At 33.6% G+C, this 19,751-nt stretch overlaps 1 protein-coding gene and 1 long non-coding RNA gene across 14 annotated transcripts in view; one reads left to right on the forward strand and one right to left on the reverse strand.

The window, feature by feature from the left end:
• The window catches only part of LOC118280582 (twitchin), a 141,390-nt gene that overhangs the window by 72,628 nt on the left and 49,011 nt on the right, over nucleotides 1–19,751 (reverse strand). For 5 of the 10 annotated variants that reach the window (XM_050699464.1, XM_050699468.1, XM_050699467.1 and 2 more), the window contains 34 exons: nucleotides 19,607–19,648; nucleotides 19,055–19,087; nucleotides 18,847–18,909; nucleotides 18,498–18,593; nucleotides 17,969–18,019; nucleotides 17,611–17,700; nucleotides 17,426–17,518; nucleotides 17,234–17,341; nucleotides 17,030–17,140; nucleotides 16,844–16,948; nucleotides 16,664–16,765; nucleotides 16,313–16,429; nucleotides 16,136–16,234; nucleotides 15,953–16,054; nucleotides 15,632–15,688; nucleotides 15,460–15,552; nucleotides 15,251–15,319; nucleotides 15,097–15,165; nucleotides 14,947–15,018; nucleotides 14,809–14,868; nucleotides 14,656–14,718; nucleotides 14,496–14,579; nucleotides 12,888–12,977; nucleotides 12,714–12,809; nucleotides 12,379–12,468; nucleotides 11,209–11,379; nucleotides 10,903–11,106; nucleotides 9,392–9,433; nucleotides 8,241–8,273; nucleotides 2,853–2,997; nucleotides 2,507–2,743; nucleotides 2,287–2,423; nucleotides 1,378–1,494; nucleotides 662–745 (listed from right to left, as the gene is read on the reverse strand). In XM_050699464.1, the coding sequence (XP_050555421.1) occupies nucleotides 662–745; nucleotides 1,378–1,494; nucleotides 2,287–2,423; nucleotides 2,507–2,743; nucleotides 2,853–2,997; nucleotides 8,241–8,273; nucleotides 9,392–9,433; nucleotides 10,903–11,106; nucleotides 11,209–11,379; nucleotides 12,379–12,468; nucleotides 12,714–12,809; nucleotides 12,888–12,977; nucleotides 14,496–14,579; nucleotides 14,656–14,718; nucleotides 14,809–14,868; nucleotides 14,947–15,018; nucleotides 15,097–15,165; nucleotides 15,251–15,319; nucleotides 15,460–15,552; nucleotides 15,632–15,688; nucleotides 15,953–16,054; nucleotides 16,136–16,234; nucleotides 16,313–16,429; nucleotides 16,664–16,765; nucleotides 16,844–16,948; nucleotides 17,030–17,140; nucleotides 17,234–17,341; nucleotides 17,426–17,518; nucleotides 17,611–17,700; nucleotides 17,969–18,019; nucleotides 18,498–18,593; nucleotides 18,847–18,909; nucleotides 19,055–19,087; nucleotides 19,607–19,648 (3,225 nt within the window). The remainder of the gene's footprint in view (nucleotides 1–661; nucleotides 746–1,377; nucleotides 1,495–2,286; nucleotides 2,424–2,506; nucleotides 2,744–2,852; nucleotides 2,998–8,240; nucleotides 8,274–9,391; nucleotides 9,434–10,902; nucleotides 11,107–11,208; nucleotides 11,380–12,378; nucleotides 12,469–12,713; nucleotides 12,810–12,887; nucleotides 12,978–14,495; nucleotides 14,580–14,655; nucleotides 14,719–14,808; nucleotides 14,869–14,946; nucleotides 15,019–15,096; nucleotides 15,166–15,250; nucleotides 15,320–15,459; nucleotides 15,553–15,631; nucleotides 15,689–15,952; nucleotides 16,055–16,135; nucleotides 16,235–16,312; nucleotides 16,430–16,663; nucleotides 16,766–16,843; nucleotides 16,949–17,029; nucleotides 17,141–17,233; nucleotides 17,342–17,425; nucleotides 17,519–17,610; nucleotides 17,701–17,968; nucleotides 18,020–18,497; nucleotides 18,594–18,846; nucleotides 18,910–19,054; nucleotides 19,088–19,606; nucleotides 19,649–19,751) is intronic. The other 5 variants (XM_050699466.1, XM_050699469.1, XM_050699471.1 and 2 more) reach the window with 3 other exon arrangements.
• Nucleotides 4,884–19,751, forward strand: part of LOC118280584 (uncharacterized) — a 50,515-nt gene continuing 35,647 nt past the window's right edge. The window contains exons 1-3 of one of the 4 annotated variants that reach the window (XR_007706128.1): nucleotides 4,884–6,223; nucleotides 6,692–6,973; nucleotides 14,275–14,346. This is a non-coding gene — a long non-coding RNA (uncharacterized LOC118280584). Of the gene's footprint in view, nucleotides 6,974–12,901; nucleotides 12,974–14,274; nucleotides 14,347–19,751 lie in introns of all 4 variants that reach the window. The other 3 variants (XR_007706127.1, XR_007706126.1, XR_007706125.1) reach the window with 3 other exon arrangements.

Consider the following 19,751-nt stretch of genomic DNA (forward strand, 5'->3'; position numbering starts at 1 on the left):
GCACAATGGACAAAAAAATTCCAACATCTGCGTAAAACTGGATGCATCAGCTGAAATTGATGAAGTAAATAATGAGGAATATAATTATTTTGATAATAATGACGTGACAGAAGCTCTTCAATCCGACGTCAAAATAGACCTGCAATTTAACATGGTGGACACCAATTCAAAAGTATCAATAGTCATCAAATTCATTCCACTTACATTGCCTGAAATTCATGTTCAAGTTATAGAAACATGAAGAGGTGATACAAAAACCCTTTTGTTAATTTAAAATTCAATTTAATGCATTTCTTTTATTTAAAACGCTCTGGAACTACTGACTCCAACTGTAAAGTCTTTCTATTAATCTTTACTTTTGTGTCCACTCCCAAAACGCTTCTATCAATATTCGATAGTAAACTAAGTTTTTCTTTATTGATTGTTGGAATCAGTAATTTCAGAGGTGTAATTTTTAGTTTAGTTATTTTATCATTCGTGGTTTTAATCTCATTCATTATTTAAAAGGTTGTTTTCTGACCATTTGTAATACAATCATTATAATCAACAGCATTAGTAACAGCTGATGGTTTTAAATCATCATGTGAATCATTATCAGATTTCAAATGATCAGAAACTCCCTCGTTTTATTTAGCTTTTTTATCTTTCCTTTTTATCGAACCTTTATTTTGACAGCCTCCATCAATTCGGGCCAATCGGGTATTATTTCAGGTAGAGACATTCGTCTCCTTATGTCATAGATACCCTAGAATTTTAATAGTTAGGTTACAACAGTGCTACAGCGAATTAACTTGAAATTTATCAAGCTAAGTAGTTAGAAAGCGGAATGAAATGATCGGTGTGAACTGTGGGACCATTTTCAGTTTAGTTGAGTTATTAATTTATACTAATAACATTTAAATGGATGAGTTGCTTACACAATTGTTGTCGCCACGGACATTGAACCAAGGGAATATTTTAGTGAAATACCATCCAGCCATTTTTGCGTCAATTCAATCACAAAAAATAACTAAAATTTTTTATGTAAACAATCCATCATTGTCAACTTGACATTTTCTGTCAATTTTTTATTTTGTTTTTTTAGAATGACGAAAAAAATTACTAGTTAAGACCTCTTTATATGCATGCTCTAATGAATTTATTTTTGTTAATGATTTTTAATTTGAGCCATACCAAATGGGAACCGTTCTTAAGGTATTTTCATGCTCAAAATACAATTTATTTCACATTTTTATAAATTATTTAGACATGAAGGATTCCATTATGGAAACCAACATTGATACATTAAGTTTTTGTTAGCCTTTCGTATAAGAATACGAGAAACTGGAAATGTAAGATGGAATGAACGATGATGCTATATTTTAAAATACTGATGACCTTGACCCAGGACCAGTTCAAGGATTGCCTCCTTTCAGCTGGGAATCTACCCATCTCGACACCTTCGGATACGACCACAATGAAGCCGTCCTCTTCAAAATATCCAGTCTCTAAGCCCTAAGAATAAATGTCATGATGCAAAGTGATAAAAGATAATTAAATGTATTAGAAAATTAACATACTAAACAAATCTGCTAAGTTAACATTATTAAATAACTCAAAACAGAGTTACGGATCATATTTTATAGCTAAGCTTTGGTGAAAATTCTTTATGCTTATGATGAGAACCATCACTTTAGTGACGATAATACTTGGAATGGTTCAAGTGAAATTAAAAATAATAGACAATAAACTAGAATCATCATAATGCATTAAGACATTTTCCATCTTCATTTTGGTTAAATAAAATACTAAAAGGAAGCTGAATAAAACTTATTACATAAAATCAAGTAGCGCAGCTACAAAATGTTCTACTTAAAGAAAGCATATATTCCAAGGCGTAGAATATACAATATCTATAAGTAAATGGTTATTCACAAATTATTATGAAACATTGTTTAAAACATTTCTTAGTTCCTTGAACTTCAAACTTGGATATGTTTAGCCTGATGGAGCTGTCTCTTTATTTATAATTCGTTTTAAATAGACTGCAAAACAATGTAGATGCATATTAGAGCTAATTTCATCCTGATGTATGTGAATATCATTGGCGTTTCTATTCTTGGCTCGTCTAAAGATCTAATTATGGTCTGCATTGTCTTGCGTCATTATTTTTAAATTCATTTTTATTTATATCGTTTTATATAATAGCATTTATACTAGTATCACCATCTTCTACAATCCAATGATTGTTGATTGATATACCAGATTTAGTTTGGAATGTAATTCTAAAATTAAGATACACCTTACCTTTTCCACTTTCTTGAGGGGTGGGATTGGTTTTTCTGTCTCCTTGAGGTCTCCCCAGTCGGGATCCTCTTTCTTTTCACCCCATTTGGCGTACTTCCTCTTCTTAAGCATAGCACGGAAGTCCATACCACTGGCGTCTGTTTAACATTTTATTGCATTATACCGTAAATGTTTTCTGTATCTACTTTGATCTTTTTAAGTACTTTTTCTCAATACTTACCGGATACGTAAAGCTGCATCTCAGCTGAATCCTCGCCGTGGATGTTGCTGACCACAATCTTGTATTTTCCTTCATCGTTAGGCTTGACCTTCCTCATGCAGAGGGTGATGAGACCAGTGTCACCATCGGTGATGAACTTGAAGCGACCACCTTCGATGATCTCACTGACACCCTTATAGAACTTGAATGTGGGTGCTGGGCTACCTTCAACTTGTACAGTGAGGTAGCCGGTTTGATCTGGTTATGGGATTGAAACAATCATCAGAAACGAAGATATAAAAATGTTAATAATAGATAGATATGTTTTGTTGAGTGTAGAAAACGAGATTTTGTCTAAATTACTGACCTTCAACAGCAGAGTAACTTTCTTGGACATCGACGATGACCGGTGGACCCTCATTTCCAATAGGTTTGAGAGGCACTGAGGGTTTGTTGATAAGATCTTCAAGATCCTGCACTGACGGCCTTCTGGCGTCTCCGGATTTTCGTCGCTACATCATCAAAGTAATGTGAGTTTTTTTTTGTCTTGCCATATTATTGCAAATGGGTTAATCACTTTAAAATCGACATAAAAGTTGTGGAGTAAACAAACTTCAACCTTTATTGGAAAAATAAAAAATACGTTAATATGCTAGTTAAATCCATACTAAGGATGACTATTTTTCATCGTTAAACTTCTAAAAGGTGATGATGATTTTTTGATAAATTGTTAAATGGCTCTACTTTAAGTTGAAATCCATTTACTTCACTTGATTCATAGTATTGAATTCGTTAACAGACAAATATGAAAAGGGAGTATTATCAACAATGACAAAGTACTTTCTCAATATCACACTAATAACATTGAGAGATTTAATTGACATTAATATCCGTAATTATCTTCACCATAATCTAATTCCCTTAATTAATGAAGCCCAAGAAAAGGGCATAATATTAATAAAACAGAATTAATTTCATCATGGTGAACATAAAACAGATTACAGTAATCATCAAAGGTCATTAAAACGTTCTGTAAATGATATAATCCAGCTCGATATAGATTGAAAAATTGCTTCGTTGGTAACTAGTCGGTAAAATGGATGATACATTAGAATGTTATGACAGTTGTAGTACATTATGAGCGCTAGCCAAATGACCTGACAATGATCTGGACTTCCTGATGTATGTAGCGCAAGTGCTCACATATAATATGTCTTCACCGTTTTCTGTTAAATGCTAAAGTTTATCATATTATCATATTTCATCCCTAATAGGAACAACATCGTCTATCACCTCTTTGACTAGTTAGATTAGTGTTTTGGCATCGATAAGTTATTGAGATTTTATCAGTTTTGCTGTATCATCAATTATTTATATATAATCCTTGTGTTAAACAGCCGCACTTGCTGCCACTAAATCTATAAGACTATCAACATGTCTGTTATTGACAATGCGATCCTTCCTAGCAAGATTTACTGTTTGATCATAATCTATCAAAGTTGTGCCAACAATACTTTTATCTTCATTGTTGTGTTGGATCAAAACAAATTTAATTAATGGCTGTCTAATAAAATTTGATTTATTTGTAACTATATCGAACTATTAAATTTTTCATTGTTTTATGTAGAATCCTACTTTGTATAATAATAAATAATAGTGGTGAACTTATTGGCATTTTCGGGCCTTGGGTGATTCACATGAATTCAAATGATACACCTATAATAAAATTAATAGATTATTAAATGAAATAGAATATATGACATCAATTACTCAGAATTTGGCAAATTGTGACTTTTCTGACTACTAGCTTGAACCCTTTAGCTCAGCAGTCACGTTAACGATGACTAGACCAACTAAGACATTAACAGATGAGAAATAAAAACTATCGTTCATATTAAATAGTACATCATGATCATGATTGTACTAATAAGTCACCTATCCAGAACAAAGATTTATAGCCTACGCAACGCAGTATTAGCTACAGCTAAAATCGACGCAGGTAGGCGTTAAATTATGAATTCCTTGGAATGCATTTTGATTTAAATGAAATAATTAACAGGTGTATCGTAATAACTGATTTATGACGACATAACGGGAGCTTCGTAATTTGGGATTGCGTCAAAATAATCTGAATGGATATTCTTACCAACCGTTGCATTACCTTCATGCAATTGGAAAATTGCATGAAGGTTTTACTGTTATTGAAGTATTTTTTGAACTAGATACTAATTTACGTCATAATTCTATAGCTATAGTCATTTTTGGAACTATTTAATGACCTCTGGATGATACAGGACATTGAGAAACATTGAACAAAAACAGTCTTATACTTACCGGGTCACCCGTAGGTTTAGGTTTTGGTAAACCAGCAGCCGGTTTTTTAGCAACCGCCGCCATTGTTAATCACATATAATCACTTTGATGCCACAAAACTATCAAATCTCTCGTATAATAATATAAAAAGCAATCGTCTATAATTACATCACACTATATCACAGTTTAACTTTATGCTTACACATGATAACTTAAACACTTAATACTATTTGCAAAACAATCAAAAGTTTCAAAAGTTCCTTCCTTTCATTCGGATCATCCATATTTATGGAAAAAAGCTTACAATTAAATGCTATAAAATTATTTTTTAAGATTAAGAGTGTTACACCTTGCTGTTTGTTTTCTTGTATTATTTTGGAGTCGTTTAGTGAAATTTCGATTTGGGGCAGTTCGTTAGTCGTTCCATGTAAAAATGGGCGCGAATGTCAAAAGACTGAAGAAGGGGTCGTGTAGACATGGTCGCCTGGCAATGGTGGGGCGCGGGGGCGGTGGGCGGCTATTTGTGCACAGCACAAATCAGCAGACCAATACAATTAATTATCAGATTAAGGTGAGCCATCCATGCAGCTTGTTCTTGAACGTCGTTACTAATATACGCAATAATACACATGAAGTTATCGCCGACGATCCGCCATGTTTTGTCGCTGTTTGGCTTTGAACCTCGGAAGCTCTCGGTTACGGTTCAATGATTAATTGTCAGCATTTTTCTTAAATTGACACCTGCAATTAAGGTCAATGGGTTTTTGTTGACCTACTGTGGATGACTCCAACTTTTGGCTTGCCTATAACGGTAGCACTGACGGCAGTGTGACGTCGGTCAATATTAAAACAATCAGATGGATGTCGCAGCCAAACTGCAGTTGTCTCGAGGAGACAAACTGTGTGCGCGTGTTTGTCTAGATTAATAAATAATATAAGATTGAGGGGTTGCGCAAGAAGATCGAAAGATTGATTGGCACCCTCGTATTAATGCATTCTGTTCACATCATTGCCATAGTTGGCAAGTGAGTCGGTGTCGAGAGCGCCTGCATTACTGTCGAGCCGACAAATTTTGAACGGCAGTCTGAATGTTACCTGTTGATTTGGTACTCTTGTTCCGCGACGTTTGTAATTTTGTGTTATCTCTTTTGGTAAATCGATTGCGTTGATTTCGCGTATACATTGTTCTCATTATGGACATTTACTGTAATATGTATTTTTGTCACACGATCCCAAAACATTTAATAACATCCTTAGTAACTGACTTTCGTAAACCGAGTCTTGGTAAAAGCATCTCGTCAAATTAATTTGAGGAACTAACTGCCAAATATATCGGCATCACCACCCTTGCCAAATTTTCCCAATGGAAAGGTATTGTCGGTGCTCAGTATTCAGTCGCCCGTGACAAACCCACGCGCGTTTTAGGTATTTCCTATATGACCATAATGTCAATCAAAGATTAGTTTTATTTCTATTTGTGGACCGTCCTTGCATTTATTTATAGCCACATTATTTATGTTTGGTGTTGTTAACATCGTTTTGTTATCAAATATGTTAACATCATCAGTACAATTTTTAACGTTACCAGTTTTAATATAATTGGTAGCTGAATGCACTGTATTAATGTTCATCTCCTTAACTTTACTTATTTTTAGTCAACTTGATTGTGTTACTTTTGTGACACGTGTCCTAATGTTCAATATACATTTTATCTTAAACAGGACATCCTTTTTACTAGTCTTTAAAACTGTATCTTTCTGTTGACCCAATATCTTCTAACAATTCCGATCTATTTTTAGACATTTTAATGCACATTCATATTGTCATTACATTGCCACAATTATAATTAACGATACACTTCAAATGCAATCAATCTTTTCCGTTCTATTTCAGGTGTGAACAATGTTGCTACTAATCAATATCGAGACGTATATCTTTTTAACAACATACGACGTACATAATTCAGACGATCTGGCAACTTTAGGCAGTTAAGGGGTGAGAATATTTCAAGATCAGTGGACTTGGTCTTGGCCTAATTACTACAGTCATATTTATACAAATAACAATCAATCATAACGACGACGAGCGTACGTGCGTCCTGGCGCACGATTGTGCTCACTTTTGCTTCATTAAACCCGTCCGCACCATCTGCCTTCGCGTTATCACCAGTAACAGGTGCGTTTACTTTATTAATTGCTATTGTTTTTGTTTCTTTTTTTATTTTGTTGTTTACTTCTTTTGTAATGTTTACTTCTGTATTAACCTTGGAATGTTTTATATCATCTTTATTGTCATTTCTATTCTCAGTCTTATCATTTTGAGTAAGTTGGAACTTAGGTATTCGTCTTTCATCTGTTTCTTCCACCTACGTAGTTTCATATTTGAAATTCGACGTTACAAAAGTGTCGTGAGTTAATGCATTTCCTATGTCCCTTATGAGTCACAAAGTTGACATTATTATCGCCTTATTTGCGTCATAGAAACAGAAATGTTGGCTCCAAACTAAATTCATTAGTAATTATAGAATCTTTGTTTAGCTACCGTTTCTATATATTTCATTCGTATAATTAATGTTTTATATAATTCGAAACTGTGTTCTGTGATGTTTACATTGAATTTAAAATCTCCGAGGCATTTTGTGGCATCTTTATGATTATTAGAAGTACGAGTAACATCCATGATCCAATTTATTGTTATAGACTTTGTAGTAACTGGTGGAAATTATTTAAGCATCTTCAAGGTCATCATAGATGTTGCTCTGGTACGAGTATCATGTGATATTTTTACTGTTATTAAGTGCTGAAGCAATATATTGTTGGTTTCCATGCAATTAAACAATACAGCAATAAATATCTTTGCCGCACGCCATTAATTTAGCGTTTATTATCACATTAAGTTTAATAAAATTGTTAATTTATATGTTACTAATGCGTGCGTTGTTTTGAACGCATGTTATTACGTGTTAAATACAGTTTTATCGAAAACGATAAATACATTGGCATTTGTTACACATTCTCCTAATTTTAGCTCAACGCCATCTATTTATCCAGTTCGATAAATTATTTTTCTTTTTTAAATGTTGGATTTTAATAGGACAACATGCATAGATTTTAAATGTCTGTTATAATTTGAATTTATTTTCTCATTAAACGTTTAATAAAGTGTTAGAATGACAAGGTGTTAGTAGCACTGGCTTTAATTTATTGACAAAACATAAATAGGAATTCCGGATCGAAATATAACATATAAATGAAGGTTTTCTCATCTATGCCGTTTGTTGTCGCATAGAATATCTGATATTATTTACGAACGAAAATGAAAGAATTATTCACTTGGAAAAAAATAACATTAATCACTTTGAAAATATCTATGTTAGCCACGAATCTATATTTCTCTATAACATGTATATTCTAAACAGATAGTTTTCCACACTCTTATATACCTCTTCGGAGAGTTCACCCGGCCTGGCGCGTTTCTTTTTTGGAAAAAAAGTATAAGTTTTAGTAAAAACATTCTCTGTTATATGTGCTCATTATTATAAATTTCTGTACATATTGAGTGCTTATAAGTTAATTATGTGTTTCTGTTCGTGTGTTGTAGTAGTGTCAGATGTGAATGTGTTAGTGTGTAGTGTGAATCTGTGTGCGTCATTAATAATAATTATAAAATTATTGCTTAAAGTAATTAGTTTTTACCACTATGGAGTATTCTCGAAGCATTTACATGTTTCGCGTACATCCATTAATGCGAGTCAGTAAGGTATTGTTTTATTAAAATTGTTGCTTAAATATAAAAGTGAGAGTAAAATGTATAGTGCGTTTAGAAAATGGTTAGTGGAAAACTAAAAAATAAAATTAGTTATTGGAAAAGCCATTCTAAAAGTAATCTAAAAAGCTTTGTCGATGAGGGGAACGAGACTGTTTAAAATTCCCGGCAAATGAATGAAGATTATTGAGTCTAATTTTGACATTCCCCATTCATTCAGCCACAAATTGTGTCATAAATATTGCTTTCTGATCTTTTCTGTAGCTCGGTTCCCTCATAAACATTTAAAAAGATAAAACCCAGCGATGCTCTGTCACATCGTAAACCCGCTGGTCGGCAAAGCGGTCTCTAGATCTAATTCTAAATAGAACATCTAAAAAGAAAAAGATTTTAAAAGAGTGGACGTTGTAGAGGTAGCGACTAAAAGGGGCTAAAAGTAGCTATCTGGAAGCTATTGAAGACGCTAGATTTTGAAAAGGGGAAAACAATGTAATGTGAATGGAAGGAAGATTGTGTGTTTTGTCTTTTTGATTTGTTTTTTTGACAAAAACCAATTGTTCGCTAGGACTCATACTGTCCAGCGATGTATTTGAGGGGAGTGGGGGACATGAATTGATGTCTTAACAATTCTAAAGTGGTAAAAAAACTAATTATCACAATAATCTTCCCTGTAAAAAACTTATTTCTATTTAAAACTTAACAGTAAAGGTCGTCCGTGTAAATGTATGTAACAATAGAAGAAAAATTATATATTAAAAAAAAGACAAAAAGTGCTTTGCAAAAGCGAGCAGCGACCACCTAAAACTGACCAGATCCAATCGGTCTCACCTTTTTCTCGTCTAATACTTCGCCGGGACGTAATTTCTTGACCTGTTGTTTAAAAAACATTGATAATCCCATATGTAACATGTAGCCTAAGGACCTAAGTCTCCGCTGCCGAACCTGGGCTATTTGGAAAACCTATCTTTAGTTCATTATTGGGTGCAATGTCCTAGCGAGCTTGTGCAATAGTTATTACATTACTGTTTGCATCACCTTCGTGTTAATCGTTCGTGTTAGTGTCCGTTTCATTATTGTAGTGTGTAAGAAAAGCCTCTTTAGGCACACCATTCCTGTAACAAATATCTTCGACCACGACCAATCTCTGACCATTATTTCGTGTGCGTAACGTGCTAACAAGCTGTGCAGTTTATCTTGTGTGTGCGTACTCCACAAATTTGTGCATTTTAGCTCTGTGCTTTCGACGACAAAACGTTTCTTAGACAGATATAACCTGGATAATTACATTCGCCAATGCTTATAACGGTTGTGTTCTGAATATTTCTCCAAGGCTCATGTGATTATCCAGTATTACGTGTGAAACAGTTTAAACCGCGTCGGATGCAAATGCATTAATACCGTATACAGATATAGTTAAGAATTTGTCACGGCAATATAACATTCATTTAGAATTCTTAGCGTTTTATCTTTTACCTTCTTTTCTTCGATCACCTCACCGGGTCTTAGTTTTCTATTCTCCTGTGGATTATGTTTTGCACGGTCTTAATATCGCTACAATCACGATTCAATATCAATGTTTTCAAAAGTATCTGCTGTGACATTGCTATACTCTGATTAATCTAGAAGCAAGGATTTATGGATCTAAGCTCAACTCCACTGTAAACCAACTCATTCTCTAAGTTCCTCGGCTAAAGCGTTCGTGGTACAAGCGTCATCTGCCTTAGACGATTATGAAAAATGTCTTTCTGAAGGGTCTATGCATTCGTGTTATGGGTTCGGCTTGAGAGAATAGGGTCTATACTACTAGGGACTAAAATTACTTTGTGAAAAGACGCCAACATCCGTGTAAATCACTCGTTGATTGCAGATATCACGCGATTGGTTAGAAAGAATCATGCTCCAAAGTTGCAGACTTTGATACAAATGCAGCTAAATGTGAGAGAAATTCATGATGCTCATCGTTGGTAGTCTGGTTAGAAGTCACAAATCTATAATTGATTATTTTGTGTCTGAATTGAGATTGAAAAATAATGTCCCAATCATTGATTTCAAGTAAAGAACCAGAATACCATTAGAATAAAGTGCAAAATGCTATAACTGTGACTCAAACGCAAATGTGCTATCAGCCGTAAAGCTTGCATATTCAAAGAGTGATTCTGATGCCAGCGCTTTATAGGAATTGTAACGTGTCTAGTACTAAGACGGCACAATTGTACATTAAGGTCTACAAAACTTCATACCTTTACTGAAAATGGAGACATTTTGTATCCAAATACAAAAACATTACAAAATAAATCTAGTAAATACTTATTACTAAGATAAAGTGCAATGTTACATACCTCGTCGCTGATGATAAGGGAAGGACGTCTTCCCATCTCCTCTGGTGGAGGAATGAGGGAACCACGTCTACCGACTGGTGCACCAGGTACAAGTGAGGGTTTCCTTGGCATTTCTGGTTTCGGTGACTTCTCACGGATGACCTCGATCTTAGGTGCTGCAGGCTTCTCCTCTGGTGCCTTGATTTCAGGTACCTTTGGCGCAGGCTGTTCATGATCAAATAATATTGAAGTATTAAGATATCTCTTTCGAATTTCTCAAGGTCATTCCCCATTAGTTTGTTTCCCATCGTTGTAGGTATACATTACCTTATCCGGTTTGTCCTTGGTTGAAGGTGTGAAGTCCATCTTTTCGAATTTCTCAAGTTCAGGTCGGTCGTAATCAGCAATTTCAGGCAGATCCTCAGCCTTCTTCTTGACTGATGTGACCTTGGCCTTCTTAGCTTCTTCTTCGACCTTTTCTTCCTTAACGGCGACTTTCTGTAAGTCAAATGTTTATTTAATACCGAAATATGAATTAATGTTTCTCCCGATAAACTGTTGATAGAACAAAGAAAGTACAGTAAAGAAACTATTTACCAAAGAAGCGATTCATTTTGAAAAGTAATTAATGAAATAATTGAATAACTAAAGGAATATACTCGGAATGTTTAAAATAACTGATCCATAGTTCGCGAAAATTTAAACGAAGAAAAATGTTTACGCCCGCGCGGTCTACTGCCCTTCACAAAAATGCTCATAAAAACGAAACTAAAGCACTTATATTTGTTTTGTAACAGATGTTATATTCTTGGACACTTTTCCTGTTGCTGTACCTAAAAATAATGGCCCCACTGAAAGCTCAACTATTTGATTTCAGATCTAGATGTTACGTAACTTACCGTCGAAAATAGTTTGGTAAAAGTAATAGGTAAAATTTAAATTAAAAAACAAAATGACAAGTTTTTAAAACTAGATTCTAGATTGAGCTTCGAGGCCCAGATGTTGAGAACAATTACGTGTAAAAAAATCACAATTATATACACTTACCGAAACGCTAGAAATATAAAATAATACATTGAAACATTGAAGTGTTTTAAAAGCTGAAGCGGAAGCAGGAAATGTGAGGAAACTACATCATGCTTCTATTAATTTAGAGTAGTAGGTGCTTGGTTATAACTCGCAAACATTGCTTTACAAATTGTTAAACTAAATACGAGACTACTGTCTACTATGTGCATCTATTTATACATATTTACAATCCAAACTGCTCTCTGGAATACTCCAAGGAAATCTACAAAGAATAGTGAATTGTCGACTACAAAAGAACTACGAAACAATGCAACTAATTCTACGTGTAATAGATCTAGAAGATTCTACGACAGTTGTGCAGTTTGACGAAATCTAAGTGCTTGTGCATGTGCTCTACCACTCCTTTAGACAATATCATTGTGCATTGTGCAAATATCCTGTGCATACACTGTGAGTGCTCATGTATACCTCTTCAGGCGTTCGAGGTTGGCTGCTATAAGCGGGCTGTGGTAATTCAATAGCTTGCATACTTTCGTCTTTGCCTTCAGTCGTTTCAGCCTATACAGTAAATTTTATTATTGGCGACCGTACGATGTGTACGAATTTTGCATTGCAAGCGTATGATGACATATTTTCATAACAAACTCATGTCGACTCATTGACTAGAAATTATTGTTTGTTATGAAAACGTGTCATCTAATTTCGAATCCATTTGGCCAATCTCATTATGCAAAATCCTGGTGCTGAATGAATGTGTGCGTGTGTGTTTAAGCGGTGAACGTGTTGGTGATCTGTGTGTGTACCTGAGGGGACTTTGCCCTGCGCCAGGGCGCTGTTGACTCTGGAGTCTCAAGTAATGTTGGTTTGTATTGGTCTTCTAACTCTGGCGTTTGTTCAGCCTGATCATTAAAGTGTTTAGTTACTACCGATACTTCATTTGTATAATTTATTTCATTTACTATAGTTTTAATTTCTACCTGTGGTATTTCAGGAATGACCTGCCAAGAGAATGGAACCACGGGAGGTTCCTCTTTCTTTTCCGGTTCTGGAGTTTCTATTGACGGTACCTGATGATATATTCAAGATTTTATCGTTTGCTAAATGTGAGTATTCACTTTGATATTATTAATTTTTATTTGATGTGAGTTTTTGTGCAGTTTTTTTGTAGAGTGTGTGTGTGTGAGTAAGTGTAAGTGTATGTATGTAGTGTGTGTTACCTCTAAGTGTTGTTTTCTCCATGGATATCGTGTCTCTGTCAATTTAGGTGATTCTAGTGGTTTCGGTACTTTACTCTCATCGTCCTAACGAAACAATTATATTTTAATTACAATAACTATGACAAAATAATATTTTTTATTACGAAATGTATTTAATACCTTCAAACTTTCCTCTACAGGTTTCTTTTTATCCTCATCTGTTTTTTTAGATACTTCAAGTTCCTAAAGAATATTAGCAAAATTAGAATCAATATTTACTACAGTTGAAACAACTATTAATTATGTAAGAGCTACAAATTTATTTTTATCTACCTTTGTTTTTTGAGTGATGTCCTTTAATAGTTCTGAAGGTGTTTTTAGAGATTCAGGCGTCTAAAATAGATTATTTTAATTAGATATTACTACCACTGCATTAGATGATTTATAATACTAAGATATTACACAAGAAAATACCTTTGGTTCTAGTGTACCATTCTTGACTGGTTCCACAATAGGCTCAGATAACTTTTGTTTTGGTTCAGGTTCCTAAGAAATATTTTCAATACTTTCATTAAAGGGTTTTTCTGTGTTTAAATGATCAATTAAGTGTCAATTATAATTAACTACCTTTTGTTTTGTATCTATTTGTGCTTCAATTGTAGTTTCAGAAGGCTTTTGTTTTGGTCTTTCAGGTTCCTATGAATTTATAATTTTAGTTGTATTATCATTTTTACCATACTAATAAACATTAAATTAAAATCTGTAATTAATTCGAATACCTTAACGTCTGTCTCCTTTTTAGGCTCAACTGTTGAATCTATACGTTTCTTTAAGAATTCAGGAGGTTCCTAGGAAATAGATTTAGCTGTATTAAAATTTAGATCTTGTTTATTTACAGCACCACTAGATTTCATCTAATTTCGAATTCGTTTGGCCAATCTCATTATGTGGTGCTGTGTAGTTTAAGCGGTGAATTGATCTGTGTGTGTACCTGACTTTGCCCTGCGCCAGGGCGCTGTTGACTCTGGAGTTCAAGTAATGTTGGTTTGTATTGTGTCTTCTAATGGCGTTGTTCAGCCTGATCTAAAGTGTTTAGTTACTACCGATACTTCATTTGTATTATCTATTTCATTTACTATAGTTATAATTTCTACCTGTGGTATTTCAGGAATGACCTGCCAAGAGAATGGAACCACGGGAGGTTCCTCTTTCTTTTCCGGTTCTGGAGTTTCTATTGACGGTACCTGATGATATATTCAAGACTTTATCGTTTGCTAATTGTGAGTATTTATTTTGATATTATTATTAATTTTTATTTGATGTCAGTTTTTGTGCAGTAAAGTGTGTGTGTGTGAGTAAGTGTAAGTGTATGTATGTAGTGTGTGTTACCTCTAAGTGTTGTTTTCTCCATGGGTACCGTGTTTCTGTCAATTTAGGTGATTCTAGTGGTTTCTGTACTTTAATTTCATCGTCCTAACGAAACAATATTATTTTAATTACAATAACTATGACAAAATAATATTTTTTTATTACGAAATGTATTTAATACCTTCATACTTTCTTCTATAGGTTTCTTTTTATCCTCATCTGTTTTTTTAGATACTTCAAGTTCCTAAAGAACATTAACAAAATTAGAATCAATATTTCCTAGAGTTGAAACTACTATTAATTATGTAAGAGCTACAGATTTATTTTTATCTACCTTTGTTTTTTGTGTGATGTCCTTTAATAGTTCTGAAGGTGTTTTTAGAGATTCAGGCGTCTAAAATAGATTATTTTAATTAGATATTACTCGTACTTTACATGATTTATAAAACAAAGATATTATACAAGAAAATACCTTTGGTTCAAGTGTACCATTCTTGACTGGTTCCACAATAGGCTCAGTTAACTTTTGTTTTGGTTCAGGTTCCTTAGAAATATTTTCAACATTTTTATTAAAATGTTTTTCGATAAGAAGTTCGATTAAATGTAAATTATAATTAACTACCTTTTGTTTTGTATCTTTTGGTGCTTCAATTGTAGGTTCAGAAGGCTTTCGTTTTGGTATTTCAGGCTCCTATGAATGTATAATTTTAGTTAAATTATCATTTTTTACCATACTAATAATTATTTATATTAAACTTTGTAATTAATTCGAATACCTTAACGTCTGTCTCCTTTTTAGGCTCAACAGTCGAATCTTTACGTTTCTTTAAGAATTCAGGAGGTTCCTAGGAAATAGATTTAGCTGTATTAAAGTCTAGATCTTGTTTATTTACAGCACCACTAGAATTGTGTTGTGTGTCTGTGTGTGTAGTAGGAATTGTTGTTGTGTGTGTGTTGAGTAAATGTATACGAATGTGTGACCTACCTCTAAGTTATTTGACTTCCTTCTCATGAAGAAAGGTGTCTGTGTGGGTTTCAATTGTTTATCTGTTTGTGTTTTCTGTGTATCGTCAGGTTCCTAAGGCAATTATAGAATGAGTGTTATAAATTGTTCTGTGTATTGTATTTGTTTTAAATAAATGTGTTGTGTTAGCTACCTTAGATTTTGGTTCGTCTTTAGCTGGTTCTGGCTCTGGCTTTTTAGCTACAGGTTCCTAATGAAATTTAAATTCTGTCAGTGTTGTTTCTAGTGCTAAGTATTTATGAGTATTGTATTTTAAAATGTTCTCGTTTAACAAAGAAACCCGAAAAAGTTTCTCATACGAACGCATATTTTACTAGATAGGAAATTTGTTTTGGAATTTGGACATGATTTAATGAGATTATTTCAAATAAATATTATTGTCAAGTAAGGAGCACTGTTCCCCTTTTCGAATTTCTTTATCAAATAATATTTAATAATGTTTAAAGAAATATACCTCCGATTTACTTGGTCTGCGCCAAGGATATTCAGATTCCTTCGGTTTATCGGTCAACAAATTATCTTTAGGCTTTTCTGGTTCTTTCGAATCTTTCTTATCCTGTTAAAAAGCATTTATAGTCAATATAAATGTTACGTTTTCTAAAAAAATGAATGTAAGACGAATTATTGCAATATCTACCTCTTCAACTTTACTGTCTTTGCGCCAAGGATAAGGAGATTCTCTACCCTCATCAGCTGGCTTTTTAGGTTCTTCAGGAGCTTCAGTAACGGGTGTATCCTAACCAAAATTTTGTATATTTTGAGCAATATTGTTTATTACGTTATATTCTATAATTTTATTAAAAATTCTATCTACCTGTGAATCAACGCTAGGTGTGCGCCAAGGATAAGTAGGTTGCGATGGTCTATCAACTGATACACGGCGTCTAGGCACAAATGGCTCATCATCTATTATCATTGGCTGTTGGTCGTCCTGTATTTAATCATGAATAATGTCATTGTAGGTTTCATTGAGGTAAATAATTATTAAAATTGTGTTTGGCTCAATTTCACCAAACTTTGAGTCTCAAATAGCTTTAAAGCGTATTTCGAGCGAGTGTTCTAATAAACTGTACAAAAATGATGCGTTTTAATATAATTTTAACAATTGAGGTGGTTTATTTTGATGAAATTGAACCTCAGATAAATAATTAAGAACTTGTTCTACCTCATCAACATGACTTGGACGACGCCAAGGATACGTAGGTTCTGTGGGCCTATCAAATGAAGGCTTCCTTTTGACCTCTGTCTTTTGCGATTCTACTTGGTCCTGTTTCAAATATTTGTATTAAAAATCATCTATTTATATAAAAGTTATTAAAATTAAGTTTGTAAAGTATGCAAATACCTCATCAGCATTGCTAGGCTTACGCCACGGGTAAGTAGGTTCGGTGGGACGATCAATTGAAACCTTTCGTTTATTTTTGTTTTCGGTGTCAATATTTTCTTTGTCCTGTATCGAAATGATTTGATTATTAAGAGAACTATCATTAAAAACATCTATACAAAATTCTTTATTAAGTATAATATCTACCTCGTCAACGTTACTTGGCTTTCTTTTAGGCTCAGTAGGTTTATCGACTGACGCCTTTCTTTTACTATCAGGCTTATCAGCCGTGTCTGGTTTCTTCTTATTTTCCTTATCCTGTCATTGATAAAATCAATATTTAATACCTACTAACTTTATAGAATTTACTAAAATGAAATGTTTTACAAATGTAAATTTAGTTAAGTCTACCTCATCAGGTTTGCTGGGCCGACGTCTGAGCGGCTCTTTAGGCTTATCAACAGAAGCTTTACGTTTTGTCTCAGTTTTTTCCTCAACCTCTTCGATATCTTCAGTTTCCTGTTCGATAACCTTATTATTAGCATTTTCGCCTAAGATTGTTTTAATATTTTTAATGCGTAATTTTGTATTTAAATAATTTACCTCAGTATCGTTTTCACGACGTTTTGGCACTGATGTATCGGTAGGCTTCTTAAGACTATCCTTACGTTTTGGTTCCACTGTTTCAGTAGGTTCCTACATAGTACACGCAATTAAATCAGTACACTTATTTCATTTGATATTAATGTAATGTGTGTGTGTGTGTGTGTATGAGTGTATGTATATACCTGAGTGTCTGTTTTCGTAGGTCGCCATGGATATGTTTTATCTGAAGGCTTATCAGTCGTTACCGTATCTTCTACGTTCCCTTTCACTTCCTATTTACAAAAATAAATTGTTCAGTATCTTGCACGAGTACTATATCAACGTCCCTTCGTAAAGTAGTTACAATATTTTATACAATTATGTTATTATCCACGTAGTTATTTACTGACACACAATAATCAAACAATCGTCTGTTGATCGTTTGAAATTCATAAGAATTTATAGTATGTACAAAAGACAAAATTTTAACATGTATTTTTTCCATAGGTTTGAGACTTGTATTTTTCTATGGACATGCATGGTGTTTAACATGAAACTTACCTTGAGTTTAACTTGTTCCATTTCTGCCGCTTCTGCCACCTTTACTGAGCTCTAAAATGACAAATTGATGGGGATATGATTAAGCAGGATAAGGGGTTGCGTAAAACCATGGCATTAAAAGCCAGTTTCTACGGCATTTTCGGATTCAACGGATATATTGTTGAATTTTATATACAAATCATTGTCAATCTTGTATCTGGTTGGAAAGAAAACTGCATAGTCTACAATATCTTTAAAATCAACTCCATCTAACTACTTAAGCTTAAAGGTTTTTGCAGTATACTGTCTTTCTACTAAAAGCGTTGTAGGTTCAGCATCAACTTTTACTTCTAAGACACTCAGGGTATCTACTGTGTCTACTTTAAGAACTACACTTTAGGATCTTTGCTCAATTGCAAGGGTATTGCTTAGCTCTAATTTATTTCAATTTAATAATGACCATCCATCAGTAGTATTTTCTCTTGAAGACATATTTTGATGGTCTTTTTAAAATTCTAATCAATATCATTTGTGTTATACTATTTCTTACCTTTTGAGCGGTCTTCTTCAAAGCAGTGACTTCTTGTTGTTCAGCCACTGATGAAATAGATGATTTCCTGCTTTCCGCAGTTTCCTTTGTAAGTTGCTGTCATAATAGAATAAATGGGAAATTAATATTATGATTATGTAGTTGAAGTCAATCTGATTCTGACTCTTGAGTTGTGTTTACTTTAATGAAATTAGGACCTAAATCTTATTATAGATACTATATTATCTAAGATTATTGTATCCTTTGAAAACTTTGATATTGTTTCTTGGAAGGTTTAATTTCTGATGCCTATCAATAAATTGGTATTCTCAAGTTCATTGGAATGCTTGAGATGTTTTTAATTTCTTACCTTAACAGCTTTGTTTTCAATGACAGAGCTTCTACGGCTCTCTGATTTGGATTCTTCTTTGACCTAGAGAATAAAATAATCATAAGACTAAGGTTCAAAAACACATTTTTACGATACAATAGCAGAAAAGGCAAATTTTATAGAAGAACAATTTAAAATATCCATTGATTTGACAGCAACATTAAGCAATTCTTTAGACAATACAAACCTCGCTTTGGAACGATGTCCTACGGCTTTCGGTCTAAAGGGAAAAAAACAACATTTCATATTAGCACAGAAATAACATCAGAGTAGTGATAAAAGACAAATATATACAGATGACCAGAAACAGGACAAAATGGACGAACGGAGGATTTTCAAAAACGATATTTACAAATGGGAATAGAATTAAACGTCATAATGGAAACAAAATAAGGACGATTCAAGGGTTTGTTACAAACATTTGTTTTGTAAAACATGTAACAAAAGCATTAGAACACAATTGATTGAATTTACCACTGTGTGAATGTAATGTGGATTTTTGAAAAATACGTTTGTGTTCAAGATTTTGATAACAAATTTTGTTAAGAAGTAGTAATTTTTCCGAAACAATTGTGACAAGAGATGGCTATAAATACAAATTGGAGCAATTTTGAATCCAGGACCACTGTTATTAAGGTTCCAAAACGTCTGTGAAGTGTTTCGTTTTTGCCTGAGTGTAGTGGTAAACATTTGAACGATAAACAGACAGGGATCACTCTCATACATGTACGTTCTATACCTTTACTTCAAGATGGTGAGCCTGTTGGGCGATCATCGTCACCTGTTTTATTCAAATATACTTTATCATGATCAATCCATAACCTTTCTTATTTCTTACAAGTTAGAGCCTATTTTGCGTTACTTTAGTCTCTTTTTTTATGAAT

Source organism: Spodoptera frugiperda, chromosome 16 (genome assembly GCF_023101765.2).
Source record: "Spodoptera frugiperda isolate SF20-4 chromosome 16, AGI-APGP_CSIRO_Sfru_2.0, whole genome shotgun sequence".
Classification (NCBI taxonomy): Eukaryota; Metazoa; Arthropoda; class Insecta; order Lepidoptera; family Noctuidae; genus Spodoptera; species Spodoptera frugiperda.